Raw genomic sequence first — 22,981 nt, 5'->3', positions numbered from 1 at the left:
GTTTTATTGTTTGCACCTTCTCGCTTTTGCACAAAGAAATAAAACACCAAGTTCTGAAAAATTGTGGATGTTTAAAGCCGGAAAGTAAACAAATAGGCTATAACGAGGCTAACGACGATATACGTCAAGAGTCTCAGTCGGTCGGTCAGTCTTTACAAAAAACATAGCGCCCTTTACCAGTGTGGCATTGAATTGCATTTCGACACGTAAACCCAACGCAGAACCATCACGGTCTCCAAGCAACTGCGTGGCCGTTGCGTCGCCGTTGCGTGATCACTACGCGGAAGCATAATTTAGCCTTAAGGAGCCAGTGTGCTTTTGAGCTCCCCCTGGTGTGTAGTGTGTAGTATGTTCTGGTTGCTGTGCAGTGATTTTGTGCAGTGTTGGTGTCGCCGGATGGTGGAGTACCTGCCTGACCTGCTGGAGCTGCCCTCATTGGTCTGTTGGGTGCAGACGTCCCTAACCTAAAAATTAATTGGAAATAAAGATTGTGTATTCTTATTCATATCTGTCTGTGGTGGGTGCTCTCTGACCTCTAATACCGGACCAGACCGGGTTAACAAAGGTGGTGGCAGCTTGACGCTACTCTAAACATCTTAGACCACAAAATGTATTACAGTAGAATAGAGATGATTGACAGTCGACGTCAACAGAGAGTTCCACAGAGAGTTGCCACTCGAACTCTCCACCGGCGGCAGTGAGTTTTTTTTGTCAGTGAGTAGAATTCAGCGAGAAAGCGAGTGGCGACGTATGTGAACGGGGCTATACGTGCCGTCAAACTCGCCAGCTGAGGGGGGGTGGCGCGGGGGACGCCTTGCCATGGCGACGGGGGAAAACAGAACGTTGATGAGCCAAACCAGCCACGAGGATTTCCCCTTATAACAAGCGCTGCTCCCCTCCTGTTTAGGCCTATCATTAACAGCTCGAACATCGAGACTATGGCGGCCGTTTTCACACCTGCCTTGTTTAGTTCGGTTGAATCGAATCCTGGAGCGTTTCCCCCCCTTGGTGCAGTTCGTTTGGGAAGGTGTTAACACATCAATCGCAATTGAAGGTGTTAACACATCAATCGGGAGTGGGAGTGTCGCGTGTCGCGTGTCGCGTGTGCAGACTGCAGTCTCTCATCAACAGAGTGAGATCAAAGTGACCCTCGCGCGACTGTCCAAGATGTTTCACTGTACTGGCTTGAAAACAGCTCCAGAGTGAGGACGTCGGGAGAAGGGAACTTGCGCGAGACTTGCATTGTTTTGGCTCCCGGCTACTGTTTAGCTGTAAGCTATCGTTGCTATGTTGTAACATAGTCATACATATGGACATAACGGCTTCATGGATTTATTACGGACAGGACGACTGCACTGCTCGGTCGTTTCTTTATGGATACAAAATCAAAACTACGTGGAAAACGTCTTCGTTTCTGCGGTGAGTGGGATGGACGAGCGCCCGGCACGTTACTAGCTGAAGCTATGTTGCTATGTTGTAACAGTCATACATATGGACGTAACAGCTTCATGGATTTATTACGGACATGACGACTGCACTGCTCGTCGTTTCTTTATGGATACAAAATCAAAACTACGTGAAAAACGTTTTCGTTTCTGCGGTGACTGGGAGGGACGACAGGCGCTCGGCTGTCTACTGCTAATGTCTACTCTACGGGGTGATTTGAGGTGAGTAACTTCATGCTAAAACACACATATTTATGTCGTTTTGCAACACTATTTGTGCTAAACGAGCGCCGTGGTGTCTTGTACGGACCCAACCTGTGTTGCATAGGTCTTGGAATTGTTTTCTGAGGCCCAGGAAAGCAGATACAACGTGCCCCAATGGGTTAGCATTGTAGCGAGTCTGGAAGGCTGCCAGGCAGGTACAGATCTCGGGCTAGGCAACGTCAATTTTTGTCTGGTTTTTTGCTTCTAATAGGTCGGGATGACCCTGAGGACAACGGACATGGGGTCAAAAATGACCGGATTTCTCCTTTAAGCGATGGTGTAGTTCACACCAGACGCGGCGCCGCGAATAGGCGCGGCCGTCCCGCGCCGTGAAGCGACCGTTTCGGCGTCTGCTCTATTTTTTGTGCGTGCCGCGAGCGAACGTGTCAATTCTGGCAGGAAATCACACAGAGAAACACGAGACAATCCGGTAAATTTTCAAAATAAAATACAGCGATTGACAAATGCGATCATATTTGTGTATCTAAACTCGCACTGGGAAACAGGAAGAGACAATACATTTGATAAATGTGAAGAGTAGATAAACAAATATGTGTATTTCAACGGTATATCTGCACTCCTACTGTCTACTACCATACACACTCTGTGTGTGTGTGTGTGTGTGCGCGTGTGTCTCTCTCTCTCTCTCTCTCTCTCTCTCTCGAAGTGTACAAACTTCTTGGTTACAGAAACATGGCGTAAATTGTATGGGGTTATTTACTCCATAATGAAAAAATAGCTCTGAATGAACAACAGCTAAGCAGAAGCGCTTGTGGACCGCCGCAGAGAAATAACCGTCTGGTGTGAACAGGGGGGCAGCGGACCGCACGCGATTTTCGTTGGCGCGGCGCTTCCGCGGCCGGTGTGAACCCATGCCGACAAAAATCACGCGCGGCCCGCTGTCCCCCTGTTCACACCATACCCGTATTTCTCCTACGGTCGACAAGCGCTGTTGTTCATTCAGAGCAATTTTTTTCTTCACGGAGTAAATAACCCCATAAAATTAATACGCCATGTTTCTGTAACCAAGAAGTTTGTACACTTCGAGAGAGAGCGAGAGAGGATATACCGTTGAAATACACATATTTGTTTATCTACTCTTCACATTTATTAAATGTAATGTCCCTTTCCTGTTTCCCAGTGCGAGTTGAGATACACAAATATGATCGCATTTGTCAATCACGGTATTTTATTTTGAAAATTGCTTTTATTTTGAAAATTGACCGGATTGTCTCGTGTTTCTCTGTGTGATTTCCTGCCAGAATTGATGCGTTCGCTCGCGGCACGCGCAAAAAATAGAGCAGACGCCGAAACGATCGCTTCACGGCGCGGGACGGCCGCGCCTATTCGAGGCGCTTCCGCGGCCGGTGGCGTGAAGTGTCTTGATATGCATCGTCGGCGACTCCAGTGCATCATGACATTGTTTTCCAGCCTCAGCCATGCCTCATTTTCAAACAGTACCGTTTGCCTACAGTGATAAGTGCAAACGACGTAATACACAATGACCAGGGCCAAGAGCAACCCGCGTAGCTTTCCCTCCATTGTAAAATTGAAAAGTAGCGCTCTGGAGGCTGTTCTTCTTTGTTTACTTCCGGGAGTTTCCCTACGAGGAAATTCTGACCAATTAGAGCAGTTTCCCCGCGCATCAAACATTTTGGTTCGCTTGTGAATGCTGCCGTGTGAACACAAACCAAACTCGAGTCAGTTTGCAACATTGTAACAAGTTGGTCCCTGAATCGGACCAGAGCAATCGAACCACAGGTGTGAACACGCCCTTACGGCGGTGCGCCATAGTCTCGTCGTGTGGAAAACACTGCTCCCGCTTCTCGTTTTGTCTTGTTGTTGTGGTCAGAGCCCTGCTTCGCTTGTGTTCGCGCATGTGCGTCAAGTACGTCTGGGGTCAAGCGCGCCCTCACGTGGACTTGCGGGGAATTACGGGTTCAAAACGCAATTAATTTATTTTAATCGAGTAATTTCTTATCGACAATTAATCGATAATAGATTAATTGTTTGCACCCCTACTTAAAATAGCTTCATGTAAAACTTCAAATAACCCCTATCGGTTTCAGAAAACTATTTTAGTAATGGCTCTACAGATAGCAATATCACTCTGTCTGTTAAGATCTGTCTACGTGACAAGATAAGAGTTAGTGAAGTACATTTCGTAAAACGAGTCATCAGTTTACCTCCAGTCTGGCTCGGTCCACATCATTCGGGAGACGCTGTAGCCCTCTGACTGACACTATAAGGACTTCATATGGGTATATCTAACACACACACACACACACACACACACACACACGCACACACACACACACACACGCACACACACACACACACACACACACACACGGACACACAGGAATTACAAATATTCTAATTCCTGCACAATTTCAAATACTCGTAATTTGTTCAACACACAAACTGTAAATCTAAGTGCATTCAGTAACTGTATCAACATTTTTGGGGCATTTTTTTTTTTGCCTTGTGCATTAACTATTAGGCTATAAAGGCTGGATTATGCTTCCGCGTCGACACAACGCAAGGGAGCTTGCGGACCCCTTACGTCCTTGCGGACCCCCCTTACGTCAACGCAAGGGCCTGACGTGTGCCTCCCAAAAATCCTTGACGCGCGTCGAGGCGACGCAACGCCAACGCAACACCAACGCAGCGGCTTTGGCTGTGATTGGTCCGCTAACTACATCCGCTGGAGACCGCTATCCGGTTTCCACTCATAAACACCGCCATTTAAACTTTTAAAAGGCTACTTTTATTGTTTTCACCTCGTTTTATTGTTTGCACCTTCTCGCTTTTGCACAAAGAAATAAAACACCAAGTTCTGAAAAATTGTGGACGTTTAAAGCCGGAAAGTAAACAAATACGCTATAACGAGGCTTACGATGATATACGCCAAGAGTCTCGGTCGGTCGGTCAGTCTTTACAAAAAACATAGCGCCCTTTACCGGTGTGGCTTTGAATTGCATTTCGACACGTAAACCCAACGCAGAACCATCACGGTCTCCAAGCAACTGCGTGGCCGTTGCGTCGCCGTTGCGTTATCACTACGCGGAAGCATAATCAGGCCTTAAGGGTGCTCCGGCATACCTATTTATGAATCTTTGTCACCCTCTAGTGGCTAAAAACAGCACTGAAAACAATGAAAGTTGCTAAAATGAATTAGAAAAATTGTTTTGGTTTAGAATAATTATGCATACAGTAAGTATCCAATTGAGCAAGAGATTGAGAAAATCGTTTTTTTGTGCTGACTTGGTTCTTGTTTTTTATTTTCTTCTTAATAGAAAGTGATAAGGTTGGTTGCTTTTTTATGCTTTTGCTAAGAGTGGCTGGCGAGCACTTCTGTTGTGGAAACTGTTCACAAACCCTGTCAAACTACCTAGGGAAGCCAAACATTCCCGGAATGTCCTGGTTTGTGGTTGTTAATATGAGCCTGTGATTATCTTATAGTGAGAGGAACGTTAAACAGACAACACATGATAACACATAATCCTTATCATTTGTTGTTCCAGACCTTTTACTTAATAGCAGTTTGTTAGCTGTGGCAAGAACATGTTACCTTGTATTCTGAAAGAAAAGGAGAAGAAGAAAAATACACGATCAGACACGTTAACTGTTGCATTTTTTGTCAGCTCTATTCCATCATTATGTACATGCAGAAAAACATGCATCAGGAAATCAAGAAAAAATAAGCAGATTTAAGCTGTACAATAGGCTTACCTCTGATCTGCCAGTTAACGGCATTGCTGCTGTCATACTGGTAATAATCTGCACCCGCACTCCCAGGCTGCCAGAACACAACAAGAACAGTTCAGCAAAGATGGAGTGAGAAGATGTATTTCACCATTATAACACAAAGAAAAAGAAATCAAGTGAAGTACACAGAAATCCTAAAACATTACATATATATATATATATATATATATATATATATATATATATATATATATATATATATATACACACACACATATACTTTATATGCCGCAATTCACACACACACAGTGACAAAGCATGTTTACTTACCCGTTTTAGTCCACTTTTGCCGTAGCCTGGCAACGAGGATGATTTGGCAATGTATAGGTCTGGGAGAACAAATATAAACACATAACCATAAAAAAACACAGGAATGACAGAAAACACTACTTATGAATAGAAGCAGAGGTCCTCTGTATGCTGACGGTTAATGAAGGACAAGCTAATGGTTTCTATATCTTTGTCATACAGTTTCTGAGCATATCACACTGGGGAAACAAGAATTAAAACTATCACTGAAAAATAATTTTACCACTGCCTCCCAAAGACAAACCTGACGGACCTTCGACTAAGAAACGTGGCTCCGATCACACACACAGACTGACATTTCAGTCAATTAGATGTGCTGTTTCACCCTCTTGTTATTGCTAAACATAAATAAATACATCGCCACATTCACAAGCCAGCATGTTGGAGGGATGTGATGTTATTGCTGCCTCCCCTCACTGTTCTATGTTTTAATACGAACACCCTACCATCACATCAAATTCAATCCATGTTATTGTTGTCAATCTTCCAGCATGGTCACACCTCTCTTGTAACCGTTGGTAACCACCAGCATCCGAGCGTCGTATTTACTTGCAGTGTGCACTTCTTCAGCTGAAGCAGCAGAGGGCAGCGGAGTCACACTGATCACCTCAAGTGATTAAGCCTTTCTCACTTCTAGGGCCCTAGTTTCATAGACCAGGCGCAGTCAGCGCGCAGTGCACCTGCGCTGCGCCAACGGGGTGTGTCCGTCTGGACTTTGCAAGTTTCGTGCACCACGCAGTCTTAGCGCAGGCACGCCTCCCGTCACTCCCACCTGCGCAAGTGGGAAAGAGGGAGGAGAAGAAGGCGTGAGTGGGAGACGAGGAGGAGACATGGTGTGGACTGGGGGTGCAGTCGAATAGTCTTTTTTGCTTAGGAAGGTTCCTAACTGAAGAAGTGACCCGGAAGTAAACAAGTGGCCGCCATGATAAGAGCCGTTCGGATTCTCTAAATGCAAAGGAAAGGAGCTCCAATGCTTCCTTTCAGAGCTCCTTTAGCATAGGATGCAACGGACCTTCCTATGCGAAAGGAAAGGAGATTACGCCGACCCAGAATTCTTTGCGAGAGCAACATTTAAAGTGACGCACACCTCGGCCGTTCATGAAAACAAACGTGCGTTTACATATTCAACAATGACTTTCATGCAGACATATAGTAATTGGAATAGTGTTGATAAATGTGTATGACCAGTGATAATAATTGAATGGTATTTTTTTATTTATTTCAATCATGTTACAAACTTGACAAAAACGAAACTAAAACCACAAATGAAATGTAAATAAAGCAACCGGTCAAACAGGAAGGAGGAGCTGCTGGACCTGAAGCCGGTCAGTGAACCAGCTGCTTCCCAGCAAACATTTTCTAGACCTGCGTCTAGATGAAGACGTCAAATCAACGTTGCGTCATGTCGTGACTTTAATTCGACTGTTTTTCAACATCATAAAATAATATCATGGCAAATATGACCTTATTAAATATGCATTTTAGAGAGGTTTAACTGAATAAACACTGCCAAAAAAGTTTTCTCAACCTGCGTCTAGATGAAGACGTCCAATCGACGTCGCGTCACGACGTGACTTTAATTCGACTTTTTTTCGACATGATAACATTAGGGGGAATACGATCTCAAAGAAAACATATTTAACTGAAAAAACACTGTCAAGAATGATTTCCTCTATCTACTGCTGTGTCGAGATGCAGATATCCAATCATGTCGGGACGTCTGATTAACGTCGGGCAGGCAGGTTGATTTGACGTCTACCTGAGGGGCTGAAATGACCAACGTCATTTAGACGTTGTTTCAACGACATATCAACGCACGAATGTTAAAAACTATTCGAAATAATGGAAATATGTTTGTGAATTTAAGAAAATAATGTAGTATCATATTGGCAATGTGGGCTAAAATGTTTGTGATTCTAGCATCCATCTAGGAACTATTTTTCCTCGCGTAGTTAGCGCACCTAGCGGTTTCCTACGCATGCGCAAGAAGAACTTTGCAGCGTCAGTTGACGAGGAGGAGACACAGACACCTGTGAAAGGTGAGTTCTTCACCTTTCACAGATTTTAAAAGTACTGTAATTTAAAATGAAACCGTGTTTGGTAAGACATTATACGTTTATCAGTTGCATGTTACAGTTTTGATTTTGTTGCTGCATCGTGTTTTGTTACAGATAGCTGTTTTTTTGTTGCTTTTATCCGTAACCGAGCGGCGGCTAGCAGCCGAGTTAGCTGCCGTGTGAAACTAGCCCTGAGTTAGCTCACAGGCTACGTGAGGTGCTCGATGCTAAACCGAGCCGAACATCTGTGTAACTCTCGGTTTAGCATCGTTACAGAACCATAACACTTTAAGGGGCCGTCCAGACGGGCGAAAACGTTATTTTTTCTCCGTCTTCCTCGGCATTGTTTCAAGAATATTTGCATCTAGACCAGGGGTGTCAAACTGATCCAGTAAAGGGCCGTGTGGCTGCAGGTTTTCATTCCAACCAAGCAAGAACACACCTGATTTGACTTATTCACCTACCTGATTGGCCTTCACACCTTGATTGGTTGGATCAGGTGTGTTCTTGCTTGGTTGGAATGAAAACCTGCAGCCACACGGCCCTTTACTGGATCAGTTTGACACCCCTGATAGACGGATCCACCGAAAACGCTGTAGTTCATATGCCAGGCCTATAGGTGTCGCTTGACATACACCTAAAACGTGACGGAGAGACGGAGCATGCGCAGAAGGTTTTCGCTCTATAATTTGTTCTTGCCATCTATAAAGTGCATTTAACATCTGAATAGGCGCTCTGTAAAAATGTTTATTTTTTTATTATGCCCTCTCTCCAGCTGCAGAAATAGAGAGTGTGATTCAGAACCACCTTAAACATGCCCCAGCAAGGAGTGGGGGCAAGGGGCAGACCCCCACAGGACTGCAATAAAAAGGAAGTTAATAAAACATTTGTTCCAATATACATGTTCGTTTTTTATTCAATTATTCAATATATAGATAACTCGTTACATATATCTGGTCCTGAATGCTGTCTTTTTTTCTTTTTTTTTTACCTGAGATTAGTCCATGTACTACTTGTATTTTACAGTATGGGTGAACATTACTCGAGTATTTTTAACTTAATCACAGGTGAGTTTATTTACTATGAAAGTTTTGACCAGGTTCACCATTCCTGTGATATTTTAAGTTCGCAAATGTGAAATTTGCTGGTGTTGTCTATTGGACTTTTTTACCTCTGCATTTTAAGGTTTTTTTTGCTGAAATTGATAAGTTAATTTAAATAGTTGTAGATTAGAGCATTGAGAATTGCACATGTATACAGCACAAGAGCTGTGCTTGTCATAGAATGTATGGATGTGGTAATGCCAGTTATGTAGGCACTAGTTGAAACTAGATTTAGGTAAAAATATTTTTAAATGCAATACATTACATGTGTATTTTGACAAAGGTTGATATGCCGTCGAAACTACGTTGAAATGACTTCGGTCATGAGACCGACGTTGATTAGACGTCACGTAGAGACGTTGAAAAGTCGTCTATACGACGTAAAAATGACATAGATTGAAGTAGCCTGCTCTGTGAGCCGTTGATATGTCGTCGAAACGACGTGAATTGATGCCGTCGAAGAGCCGTCGAAATGACTTCGGTCATGAGACCGACGTTAATTAGACGTCAAATAGACGTCACGTAGAGACGTGGAAAAGTCGTCTATACGACGTAATAATGACATAGTAGCCTGCTCTGTGAGCCGTTGATATGTCGTCGAAACGACGTTGAAACGACGTGAATTGATGCCGTCGAAGAGCCGTCGAAATCCGACGTCAGAAAAACTTTCATTTCAGCACCTCTGGTAGACGTCGAATCGACCTGCCTGACCGACGTTGATTAGACGTCAAATAGACGTCAAAATGTTTGCTGGGTTATAAAACCAACATGGGGAGAAGTGGACGATGCGCTTTTTGTAGTCCATTATTGTAGTTTCTCCAGCGCAGACGCACGTCAATCGTGCCGATCATCAGCTGTCAATCATCAGCGGCCTTTTCCTAAATCCTTTTGAGTTCTCCTATCGCCTTTCCTTAACCCCGTGACGTTTTCCCCACAGGTCAAGGAATAGGAGTTTATTTTTTGACTATTCGACTGCACCCTGGGATTAACACAGCTGATTCAGATCTTCACCAATCAAATGAGCTCCTCTCCTCACCTTTAATGCGCCAGGCGAGGTGCAGTGCAAGTTTCGTCACTTAACAACCCAATGACAGAAGCAGCGCCGCCGCTCCCACCACGCGCTGTGTGTGCGTATAGTCATAATAATTATAATGCCGATATTATATCGCTATAGAAATTGTAGGCACATTTTAGGCATGTCTATCACAAAACAGGGTCAGGGCGCACAGCAGTAGACATAATAGACGAGCCGGCTGGGCCATTCATCATCATCAACACCCAGTGGTGTGGTGGTAGTTGATGAGGTGGGTGTACTGCTAGGTAGATGGGTAGGTTACAGAGGAGGAAGTGGGTATACTCTCCCATATATTCCAATGGCTTTCTGGCTGATAGGTGGGTATACTGTAAACCACCAGAAAAAGAAGTGGGTATACCCCGTATACCTGCGTATACCCTCCACTACACCACTGTCAACACCGTCTTCATCATCTGCGCTCCACAGCTGCAGCGGGGTGCAGCCGAATAGTAAAAAAATAAACTCCTATTCCTTGACCTGTGGGGAAAACGTCACGGGGTTAAGGAAAGGCGATAGGAGAACTCAAAAGGATTTAGGAAAAGTTGACCGAGGTGCTCAGAGAATCCGACCGGACTTTCACTAAGCTACGTCATTATAACGCAGCCGCTGATGATTGACAGCTGATGATCGGCACCGGCGATTGACGTGCGTCTGCGCTCGAGAAACTACAATAATGGACTACAAAAAGCGCATCGTCCACTTCTCCCCATGTTGGTTTTATAAACACCGGCTTCAGGTCCAGCAGCTCCTCCTTCCTGTTTGACCGGTGCTTTATTTACATTTCATTTGTGGTTTTAGTTTCGTTTTTGTCAAGTTTGTAACATGATTGAAATAAAATAAAAAAATTCCATTCAATTATTATCACTGTCCACACATTTATCATCACTATTCCAATGACTATATGTCTGCATGAAAATAATTGTTAAATATGCAAAAGCACATATCGTTTGTTTTCATGAACGGCCGAGGTGTGCGGCACTTTAAATGTTGCTGTCGCAAAGAATTGTGGGTCGGCGTAATCTCCTTTCCTTTCGCATAGGAAGGTCCGTTGCATCCTATGCTAAAGGAGCTCTGAAAGGAAGCATTGGAGCTCCTTTCCTTTGCATTTAGAGAATTCGAACAGCTCTTATCATGGCGGCCACTTGTTTACTTCCGGGTCACTTCTTCAGTTAGGAACCTTCCTAAGCAAAATAGACTATTCGACTGCACCCAAGGTCCTAACTCCTATTCCTTGACCTCTGGGGAAAACGTCACGGGGTTAAGGAAAGGAGATAGGAGAACTCAAAAGGATTTAGGAAAAGTCGACCGCGGTGCTCAGAGGATCCGACCGGACTTTCACTAAGCTACGTCATTATAACGCGGCCGCTGATGATTGACAGCTGATGATCGGCACCGGTGATTGACGTGCGTCTGCGCTGGAGAAACTACAATAATGGACTACAAAAAGCGCATCGTCCACTTCTCCCCATGTTGGTTTTATAAACAGCTGGTTCACTTACCGGCTTCAGGTCCAGCAGCTCCTTCTTCCTGTTTGACCGGTGCTTTATTTACATTTCATTTGTGGTTTTAGTTTCGTTTTTGTCAAGTTTGTAACATGATTGAAATAAATAAATAAAAATACCATTCAATTATTATCACTGTCCACACATTTATCAACACTATTCCAATTACTATATGTCTGCATGAAAGTAACTGTTAAATATGCAAATGCACATATCGTTTGTTTTCATGAACGGCCGAGGTGTGCGGCACTTTAAATGTTGCTCTCGCAAAGAATTGTGGGTCGGCGTAATCTCCTTTCCTTTCGCATAGGAAGGTCCGTTGCATCCTATGCTAAAGGAGCTCTGAAGGGAAGCATTGGAGCTCCTTTCCTTTGCATTTAGAGAATTCGAACGGCTCTTATCATGGCGGCCCCTTGTTTACTTCCGGGTCACTTCTTCAGTTAGGAACCTTCCTAAGCAAAAAAGACTATTCGACTGCACCCCAGGATTCCCCGTCCAACACCAGAACGGCGGGACACCGGGACCTTGCGTGCCGCTCAGACCAGCTGCAGCCCCAACTCCGGTTCCAGCTCGCGCGTTTCTCCACGGACAGGCTACCGAGGTGCAAACCAGGCATCTGACGTCAGATGTGACGGGACAATCTACACTCAACAAAAATATAAACGCAACACTTTTGTTTTTGCTCCCATTTTTCATGAGATGGACTTAAAGATCTAAAATTCATTCCAGATACACAATATTACCATTTCTCTCAAACATTGTTCACAAATCAGTCTAAATGTGTGATAGTGAGCACTTCTGCTTTGCTGAGATAATCCATCCCACCTCACAGGTGTGCCACATCAAGATGCTGATCTGACATCATGATTAGTGCACAGGTGTGCCTTAGACTGTCCACAATAAAAGGCCACCCTGAAATGTGCATTTTTTTTGCTTTATTGGGGGTCTGGGGACTCAGAACCAGTCAGTATCTGGTGTGACCACCATTTGCCTCATGCAGTGCAACACATCTTCTTCGCATAGAGTTTATCAGATTGTCAATTGTGGCCTGTGGAATGTTGGTCCACTCCTCTTCAATGGTTGTGCGAAGTTGCTGGATATTAGTGGGAACTGGTACACGCTGTTGTATACGCCGGTCAAGCACATCCCAAACATGCTCAATGGGTGACATGTCCGGTGAGTATGCTGGCCATGCAAGAACTGGGACATTTTCAGCTTCCAAGAATTGTGTACAGATCCTTGCAACATGGGGCCGTGCATTATCTTGCTGAAACATGAGGTGATGTTCATGGATGTATGGCACAACAATGGGCCTCAGGATCTCATCACGGTATCTCTGTGCATTCAAAATGCCATCAATAAAATGCACCTGTGTTCTTCGTCCATAACAGATGCCTGCCCATACCATAACCCCACCACCACCATGGGCCACTCGATCCACAACATTGACATCAGCAAAGCGCTCACCCACACGACGCCACACACGCTGTCTGCCATCTGCCCTGAACAATGTAAACCGAGATTCATCCGTGAAGAGAACACCTCTCCAACGTGCCAGACGCCATCGAATGTGAGCATTTGCCCACTCAAGTCCGTTACGGCGACGAGCTGGAGTCAGGTCAAGACCCTGATGAGGACGACGAGCATGCAGTTGAGCTTCCCTGAGACGGTTTCTGACAGTTTGTGCAGAAATTGTTTGGTTATGCAAACCAATTGTTTCAGCAGCTGTCTGAGTGGCTGGTCTCAGACGATCTTGGAGGTGAACCTGCTGGATGTGGAGGTCCTGGGCTGGTGTGGTTACACGTGGTCTGCGGTTGTGAGGCCGGTTGGATGTACTGCCATATTCTCTGAAACGCCTTTGGAGGCGGCTTATGGTGGAGAAATGAACATTCAATGCACGAGCAACAGATCTGGTTGACATTCCTGCTGTCAGCATGCCAATTGCACGCTCCCTCAATGCTTGTGGCATCTGTGGCATTTTGCTGTGAGACAAAACTGCACATTTCAGAGTGGCCTTTTATTGTGGGCAGTATAAGGTACACCTGTGCACTAATCATGATGTCAGATCAGCATCTTGATGTGGCACACCTGTGAGGTGGGATGGATTATCTCAGCAAAGCAGAAGTGCTCACTATCACACATTTAGACAGATTTGTGAACAAACATGTTTGAGAGAAATGGTAATATTGTGTATCTGGAATGAATTTTAGATCTTTAAGTCCATCTCATGAAAAATGGGAGCAAAAACAAAAGTGTTGCGTTTATATTTTTGTTGAGTGTATATAGATATAAATTCACGTGTTGATTCAATTAGTTGCATTAAATAGCGCTTGTTGTGATTATTTATTGCATTTAAATGTGCCTGGAACTGTGGAAACCTGCCTGTGAGGTCTTGGTGACGTGTGCGCACTGCATGCCGGTGAGCCAAACTGCCACTCCGCCAGCTGTAATTCGCCTTGCGCCGAGAGTAGACCAGGTTGGAGCTGGCGAGTTTACGGCGCAGTCTCGGCGAGGCTTTTTGCCAAGAAACTTCCGCTGAGCCAAGATGAATCTGTGACGCCTCCCCCCGCTGTGCCGCCACACCCATCTTGGCGCAGGCGATCCACCAAACTGCCAAACTGACCGTACGCAAGGCTGCACTGGTCGAAACTTGCATTACGGCGGCTCCGCCACCCTGCGCCACCCTGCGCTGCGCCCCGAAACTAAGGCCCCTAATTTCACTTGCCTCTTCTGAACTATCCTCCACTTCTGTTTCACTCTCTCTCTTGTTCACTCTGCTGTTGAAGGGAATTCAATGACACAGTGATGTCAGAGAGCCAGGTTGAAACACCACGATGCACTCTAATACTGGCTGGTGTGTAGCGCTGGTGTACAGCCAAGTGAGATGCTCAACTATAATGGGTTTGCCGTCTACACTCTCTCTCTCTCAATGAAATGAGTCTGATCGATTAGTCATTGCGTGTGTCAGAGATATGGTTGTTTCATCAAAATGTGCCCCTGATGCCAAACAGTGTGAAAACCAATAGCCTCAGCATCTCATTCATCAAGCGCTGGCCTATAATCTCTGCTGGCACATGTGTCTCTAAATTGATAATAATCTCCCTAAATAGTCCTTGAGATGACCTCAGAGATCAACAGGCACTGATGAACCACTCACCGCTGTCTGTACTGTAGACAGACCTGGGAGCTGCAGACAGAGAGGGAGAAAACAGATTCATTTCATGATATGCCCCATGATAAATCTCTTGTAACAGAAGTCCAAATACTAGTTTTAATCAATTACAACCACCCTACTTCTTGAAAAAGCATTAGCTGATACAGTACAAATGATTAAAAGCTGGTTTAAAAGCATCCAAGGAAGTCAAGTTGTTTAAATTCTGCGTGCCAACTGAGCAGTCAGCTAATGTTTCCTTGCACCTGTAACAGTCCCTCAGATAGCCAACACATACTGTATTTGCAAAACCAAAAAATATCTTTTGTGTGTGTGCACTTACATGCATACGAGTGTCTTTGCGAGTTTGTAAACATTTGCAACATGTGAGATTGTGTTAGGTGGGGTTAATAAACCTATCAAGTAGTAAACGTATGTGGGTTAGTTTCAGTGGAAGGCAAATAAAGAAGGCCAGCTGTTGTGGGACATCTATAAAACATCAGCTGTGTGAAGAAATGCCCCTGGCAGCATCAACATGCAGACAAATCACCATCCCAACCTACACATCATATCAAATATGAAGCAGTATGGGCACAGTCATGCATCATCGGGCCACTCATGTTAAAAATGCATATGTTTATGGAATCCACCCACTAAACCTTGTGATTTTAATGGAGCATGCTGTATTTTGGGATTATTTTTCCTCAAATGTAGCAGAAGATATCCTAAACATAAGACCGTGAATAGATCTTTCATTTCAAACCTTTTTAAAATGATAATTGATGAAGTAACAAGACTAACAGATTGATGCTATGCTCTTTGAGGCTTGAGGTCAATTCTAACTTCACCATGCTAACATGGCGATGTTTAGCAGGTGTAATGTTTACCATCTTCACCATCTAGTGTGGCATGCTCACAAATGCTCATTAATACTGAACACAAAGTACAGCTGAGGCTGATGGGAATGTCGCAAAAGACAGTAGGGTGCATCCCCTGGGGACCATGAACGTCTATTGTTTAAAGTTTCTATCTAAAGGTGGACATCCCATTTTGCATTTGCCTTCTCTGAAGACGAGATGAGCACACAGCTCTCAGTATTCTTCGAATCAGTAGCGTTCCAAGCAGACTAAAGCCACAGTGAACAACCACATCATCAACCTCTCTTCACCTGACCTCCCTGGGCTCATTTCCCTCTCTCTCTCCACCACTCTCTGACCCTGATTTACCCCTTGGTCATACATCTTCTCTGAACAGCTCCAAATTGCTTTAGCTTTCTCACTCCCTCTCTTTGAAATTTAATTCACTCTCTATCTCGTTCGCCCCCTCTCAGCCTCTCCTGCTACAACACCCTCTTTTATTCCCATTTGACCCTCACCTAAACACTCTCCCTTTCTCTCTCCCAGTCTCTCCATCTTTGTCTCGCCATTACTCGTGCTCAATGCAATGAGGAATGGGATCAATGGGAGACTTATTACAGAAGTGGGGAAACTCCCCCCACTACAGCCGGCTCAGCATCACAAAGAAACACGCATTCACCCTCCTGTAAAGTTGACTGTATTGATTTCCTGACCTTTAAACTTCACTGCCCAATCATCCCTATCACACTGATACCTGCTCCTAGTTCCAGCCGTGAACCTTAACCACAGTTTTGACCCCAACATGACCTTAAAGGACCCCGTCAGTGCTTACAGATTATGTTAAACTTTGCCATTTTGACAACCACTTTTCAGAGCAGAGCATACCACGTATCTTAGATCATTTTTAGCCTCGCTAGCAGCTTTACGGATGGCAATGTCTGTCAGTCTTTGGTCCACACGGAAATATCTCAACAAAAGGAGGATGTAACCTGCTAACTTTGGGGACCCCTGACTTTCCCTGTAGTTCTTCCATGTGGTTTTGGCAATTGTCGATTGAATTGATGGATTAAAAAATAAAATAAAATTGCAATAGATTGTAATAAATTTAACAGAAACAAAACAGAATGGTTTCCCCCTCAGTCTCATTAGTAGACTACTTTGTATTTAAATCAATTCAATTACATTTTTTTATTTCACACACAATCATGACCACAGACTTACAGCCATTGAGGGAGCTGTATTCCAGATTGTTCAGCGCCTCCTTGCTGCTACAGCGGGAACTGCGTCTGCTGCCCCACTGATCATTGTCATGACAAGCCGACCGGGCTTTCATCTCCTCCTTCAGGATCATCCTGCCAATTCCCTGTAGAGAGGAAGGAGGGACAAGGAAGGGAGTGCAGCGGGGAGGAATAGAAGGATGGTTGAATAAAGAAGCCATAAAAGGTGGTAAAATGGACAGATAGATGGAGCAATACAAGTAGTTTGAGTGGGATGGATCCATGGTTTGATAGATGGTGATGGAATAAAGCAGGATGAGACAGGGAAAGGTGATAATGGATGTTGGACATAATAGAGGGCGCTGAATATAAAATTATAGAAGGAGATAGGAACATCATTCTGCATCATGTCCAGTGGGTAAGGTCAGAGAGAAGCATTTAATTAACTAGTTCATTAATATAAATATAAAAGGTGGAAGCTGGAGATCGTATTCCTTTTTTACCTTGTTTATATTGTGATTCCATCCGTCCTCCTCTCCTCCGGATGAAAACCTCCTCACTCTGGAGACTAGAGGGAGAGGAAATAAGGCAGAGATAAGAGAGATGAGCAGTAAATACAGGTTTTTTAAGCATGTGGGTGTGTCTGGACAAAAGAGAGCAGGACCTTTTGGAGAGCCGGTATACGGGTAGTAGTTGGAGTCTGGGTGATAAATGCTGTTACAGTTGGATGTGGAAAGGCCACTGGAAATGAGGAGGTTCTCATTGGTCCTACTCTTATTGGCTGTCGGAGAGGCAGATATATCTGAGGGAGAGATGAACAGAGGAAGGGAGGGAGAAATCGCAAAAGTCCCTTACACATTTTGTGATCACAAAACCTTTTAACCACAAGCATTTATAGGCTAATTCACCTGCTTGAAATAACGAGACTCTGAGAAGGGAAAAGTCAGCCATGAGACAACAATGCCAAAACATGTTAGCTTCAACAAAAAACGACTGGTTTGTTTGTTTGTTGGTCTCTGAAATGATTCACTCAGGCTTGTGTGTTTTTGTGTGTGAGTGGAATAAACAAGACGGACAAAGTAGTGCATTTACTTAAGAGGGAGGGGGAGGGCTCAGCAGGGGGGGTGGGAGAGGGCATCAAAAGTGAGGGAACACAGAAGGGAAAGGAGGTCAGAGAAGATGCGATGGAATATGATGCACAAGTAAGAAAGCCAAGTTGTCAAGGATGATCATTCCTTATGAAGATAAAAGGATGCAATATCTTGAGGAAAACTCTTTCAGGGATTTTGTTAGACAGTGAAAAGAGCGAATGTGTGACACATAATAAAGGTTATATTTCGATTGAAGCTGTGGATGCATGAATGTGACTTTTAGCCGTTAGACATTAAAGGTTGTATCAGCGATTCTGGTTGCCCTCACTTCCGTTGCGAGATACAAAACAAACAGCCACTGTTTATTTTGCTTTTGAGGTGTTGGTAGTACCATTTGTTTTTGTGTGCGATCTCGGAGCCTAGGCTGCCTAGAGAGATGCAATTTTTTGACGGCCTGCTTATGGGGCGGGCAGCTAGCGGATCGTGAGGTAAAAACAGATGAATGTGATCATTTATGTTTCGGCCCAGAATCGCTGATACAACCTTTAAACTTACACTGGCCACTAAAAAAAAAAAAACAACAGGAGGGGATGATGAGGTCTAAAACATTTAATAGACAATGCACAGTCTGATCCTGTTTTTTATGTTTAAAACAGAAGCATTAACAGGCACCAAAAGAAAAGCATTAAGCCATTCTTCTGTAATCATCTGCTAATCTCAAACTCTCACCATCTTCCTCAGTTGACGTGTCTGGTAATATAACCAAACACCTACACACGTTTAGTTTTGAGCTGCAGCCAGGCTTGAACTATGACATACATTATGATACTAAATATGACCTAAATGACCTAAATGTAAATATACAGCATGTATTCCCGAATCTGGTACTTTGCCTTAAAATGAGCTGCTCTATAAATGATTTGTGTCGTAAATTCAAATTCAGCCACAGCACCCAGATCACAGATTGCCTGCTCACACTAAAGAGAGAGAGAGGTTTGTCAGCACTTTGTAGCTCAGCGTAAATCATCCAGAGATGTTTCTGAGGAACTGTAAGTCAGACTTCCCATCTGAGCACTGATGGATCACCTACACACTCAAGAGTATTTGGCACTGCTTCTCCCAGTTTTAGTTCACCTCTTGAATCACTGACTGAATACGTAATCTCGCCTCTGATGTACTCATACTGAATTCACTCGTGTAGGATCCAACAGGTAATGAGTGACATGTGGTAAATGTCACAATCTAGCCTTTTCTCTCCCCTGCAGATACCCCAACTCTCCCAACACCGATTCCTGATCCACTGCAGTAGTCTTGTTTATCCAAATGTATCTCCCTGCGAGGAATTATTTTCATATAAAGGTAATATAAGGTCAGGGAATACTTGCCCACTGTGTTGGCAGCAGAAACACTGACTTTTACTGACACATCATGGCAGATACACTCTCCTTGATAGGGTCAGTATTGGGCCTGAAATGAAGCCTCCCTGGTATTAATAGTCAACTTTGACACAGCTGGAATTTATTTTGTAATAAATAAATAACTATAACTGAGACAAACGTAATCCAGTAGAGCGTAGTCCAAACAGTCAGAAAATGAGGCAACGTCCTAAATCCAAAGATATCCATCATTCTCCACTAGTCTTTAACAGAGAAAACCAGCACATCCTCACATTTGAGAAGCTGAAACCTGTGAATATCTGCCTTTTTTTTCTAAAACGGTTTCAATCTGCTGATTAGTTAAAAGACAACTGAAGAGCAGACATAATATTAGAAACATAGCGGCTGCATCAAGCCTAGGCAGGCTTGCAGAAGAAATGCTTTCACTTCCTCCGTCCGTTGTAGAGGAGAACTGAAGGTCATCAGAAGCACCAGATGTTTTCTCTAACTGATTCATTAAGTCAGAGTAACAGAGTAGCATGTTTCTTACCCAGAATGTATTGACAGGCAGCTGACTGACAGGTAGACAACCTATCAAAAGCTAAAAGCACAACGTTGTGAGGAGTGGACTAACCTTTTCTTTTATAGATGGGGGGTTTCCTGTAGATGTTGGTTTCCTCAGAAGCTGGGAACAGAAGCGACAGAGAGACAGAATGAGTGTGGAAAGCAAAGGGAAGACGTAAAGGAGGGAAGTCTGGATTTCCTTCCTCATCCTGTCCACCAAATTAGCTGTATACATTTACAGTCTCCTAACCGTAAAGCTGACAGCACGGCTGATAAACAGCTATGGCAGGGACAGTGCCGTGCATCCAGGCTGATTAATACAGATTCACAGGCTTATTACCGGAAAGAGCAGCAGATGGCACAGGAAGAAAGAAGAGGGAGGAAAGCAGTTGAACGGTGGAGAGAGGGCCGGGGGGAGAGGCAGAGAAGATAAAGGGGAGAAGAGGGAGAAACTTTGAAATGACAGGAGCATGTGGTACCTTGTGTTCCACGTAGCTCTCATTCAGTGGATTATTTAGTATAATCATTCAGCTTTGAGTGCTGGTAAAGCACCACAAAACATTACAGTAAATTACAAATGGTTTGTGTCATGAGCTGCAATAAAACAACAACTAAAGCAAAAAAAAAAACATACAAAAATATTTCAGAATTCTACACGGAGCATGCCATTAAATCTGCCAAAGTTAGACGTTTAACTCCCAACGGGCCATCAATGCTAAATTTGTACGCTGAGGCACTTTGTATAAAAGCATCTACCAAATACATTTCACTCCGTGATGAAAAGTAAGGCAAAGTGATGTTGCAGTGGCTGGCGAAGAAAATCTGCCTCGGAATACCGGAGAGATGGAATGCAGTGGGGGGGGGGGGGGGGGGGGGGGATACAAGAGCTCCAGGTCAGTAAGATAAATCAGAAATTTTTTACAGATGGATGCATTTTTCTTCTCTGCATAGATGGCATGGGAATCTTAGTGTTAGGCATTGAAAATGATATATTAGCATACATATAACATATGAGCAAAAACACACAAAATACCAGCCACAATTTACCACAGCCCAAAGTAATGTCTTCAATGTGTTTTTCTTTTCATTCAAAACCCCAAAATGTCCCTAATAATGTAATACCAAGAATTACATTATTGATATAGTATTTTTGTTGACATTGAATCATTCTCGATGCATTTTCTTTTAACAACTTACTTCAGCATTGTTAATAAAAATGTCAAATTACCACAGTCAGGGTAAATTCAGGTTGTATGTCGGTGAGGAGAACAGCTAGTGATGATCTGTCTGGGTCAGGATGTGGGTCACGCCCTTGGCTAGGATTTAAAGACATCCCCTCTATGACCCATTGCAGCGTATATGCTACAAAAGATCACGTTGTCTTTGGAGCGTCATAACTCCGTAATGGTTTGCGCTAGAAACATGTGTTTTTTCCCCTCTTAAACTAGAGAAACGGAGCTAAACAACGGTACCCTGCTTGCCCATATGAGCGATTTATTTCTGACAACAAAACAAATGCGTAAAGTAGTAAAATGTGTGACTAGATGTCTCCTCGTCTCCGTGGCGCATTTCTCCGTTTGTTTATGTATATCGATCATTATTTTCATCCGCCATCTTGCTAGTGACGTATAGAGTTACGTTTATGCATCGGACATTCCTATTGGCTCCCGTAGCGGCTTTTACAGCCAATCGGAAAGCCTGATTTACGCTTGGCTGTGAGTTGTTGTGTTTGCCCAAACGGACGGAGGAGTTCAAATCAGAGAAAAGGATAGTCAAAGAGATACTGTAGTGATAGAGAAAGTTAAACACATAAATGGTACAGAAGAAGTAAACTTTATACACACATATTTAGGGCAGGGAGAGGAAAGGACCCTTCCTGGCAACAAAAATGCCCATGGACACTACCCAAAAGAATATCCATATTTCATAGACAGAAGGAGTTAGAAGCTTCAAATAACTTCTAGAACAATCCAAAGTGTGCAACTTTCTATGTTGAGCTTTTCTTTCATTATAATGGTTTGCAGTGCTTTTTTAATAAAATGTGTAAAATTTCAAGGTGCGTTTTTTATTTATTTTTAATTTATGGGCTAAAATCCCCTATTATAGTGTATAAAAGTATTTATTGAGTGACACACACAGTTAGCTGAGGTTGTGCTGATTATAGGGATGTGAATAACTTGATGATACTTTAAATTTAAAAATTAAACAATTTTATATAGGGCAAAACACAAAAGTATGACCAGACGGAAAGTTCTCTATGTGGGTCTCAGAGGGTTAATGATTACATAGAGTATAGACTCTAAGTAAATATTTGGAGGGTGGGTGGCTTACGATTTGACGTGGTTAAGTTTGGGTTAGTAAACAGGTCAGGGGTCAGCGTTAATGATAAAGGCCTACCTGGCACATGGAAATGCTTGGGGGCTTGGAAGGTGGTGGTGGTGGGTGTGGCACACCTGGGCTCTGGCTGACTGTAATATGGTGAACTCCTGCCACTCTCACTGCCTGCATCCCGCGCAGCCAATCACAGTGAGAGAAACCAAAGCATGAGCGACAGAATGGCCCACTTCCCCAAACAGACAAATAAACTGGCCGTTTATGTGTGTGTGCAATGCTGAGGCTCTGAATGGGACATGACCCGACCCGACGCACCCGCTCAAAGAGCTGCTACGTCTATCCAGTTTGGGACTCGTACTTCTTGTGTGCATATGTCTGTGCGGTACATGTGTCTCTGCTTGAGTGGGCACATTACCAGGGACATAATAATGCAGTGGGGAGCCTCCATGGCGACTGTTAGCAGGAGAGTCAGTGAAAGCGGAGGTGGAGGAACGCCTCGTTCTCAACTCCACGCAGTCCAGGAGATCCTGGAGAGAGAGAGCGAGAGAGAGAGAGAGAGGCTCCTTTCAACACCATGTTAATCCTGTTGAGGGCGGCTTAATATTCTATACTGTGTGCAGTTAGAAGTTCCCTTGCACACATGCACATTCATATACACACAGGAAAGACAGAAAGTAGCTTTTGGCTGTCATAGCCCTTTAACTACAAACCAGCCATACTTTCAAGGAATAGCAATTTGGGAAACACTCACACAATCGCTCTGTATCAATTTTAAAAATCTGTCTACTAGCACTTCAAGACATTTTATCTCATTGCACAAAAATGTAAATGAGTAAGCAATTGTGTTCAGATTTTTTTTCTAGGT

The 22,981-nt window shown here is 43.8% G+C and overlaps 1 protein-coding gene across 6 annotated transcripts in view; it reads right to left on the bottom strand.

Moving 5' to 3' along the window:
* LOC311025380 (actin-binding LIM protein 3-like) overlaps positions 1–22,981 on the bottom strand; it is a 60,517-nt gene that overhangs the window by 2,822 nt on the left and 34,714 nt on the right. The window contains exons 12-22 of one of the 6 annotated variants that reach the window (XM_084028237.1): positions 22,532–22,643; positions 22,180–22,284; positions 19,853–19,903; positions 17,416–17,553; positions 17,255–17,319; positions 16,756–16,897; positions 14,684–14,713; positions 5,751–5,809; positions 5,445–5,511; positions 5,284–5,291; positions 3,896–3,976 (exon numbers count right to left, since the gene is read on the bottom strand). In XM_084028237.1, the coding sequence (XP_083884363.1) occupies positions 3,896–3,976; positions 5,284–5,291; positions 5,445–5,511; positions 5,751–5,809; positions 14,684–14,713; positions 16,756–16,897; positions 17,255–17,319; positions 17,416–17,553; positions 19,853–19,903; positions 22,180–22,284; positions 22,532–22,643 (858 nt within the window). Of the gene's footprint in view, positions 1–3,895; positions 3,977–5,109; positions 5,292–5,444; positions 5,512–5,750; positions 5,810–14,683; positions 14,714–15,020; positions 15,094–16,755; positions 16,898–17,254; positions 17,320–17,415; positions 17,554–19,852; positions 19,904–22,179; positions 22,285–22,531; positions 22,644–22,981 lie in introns of those variants that run through there. The other 5 variants (XM_084028233.1, XM_084028234.1, XM_084028232.1 and 2 more) reach the window with 5 other exon arrangements.

Source organism: Eutrigla gurnardus, assembly GCF_963514095.1.
Source record: "Eutrigla gurnardus genome assembly, chromosome: 15".
Taxonomy (NCBI): domain Eukaryota; kingdom Metazoa; phylum Chordata; class Actinopteri; order Perciformes; family Triglidae; genus Eutrigla; species Eutrigla gurnardus.
This window is presented reverse-complemented; position numbering and strand designations above follow the sequence as displayed.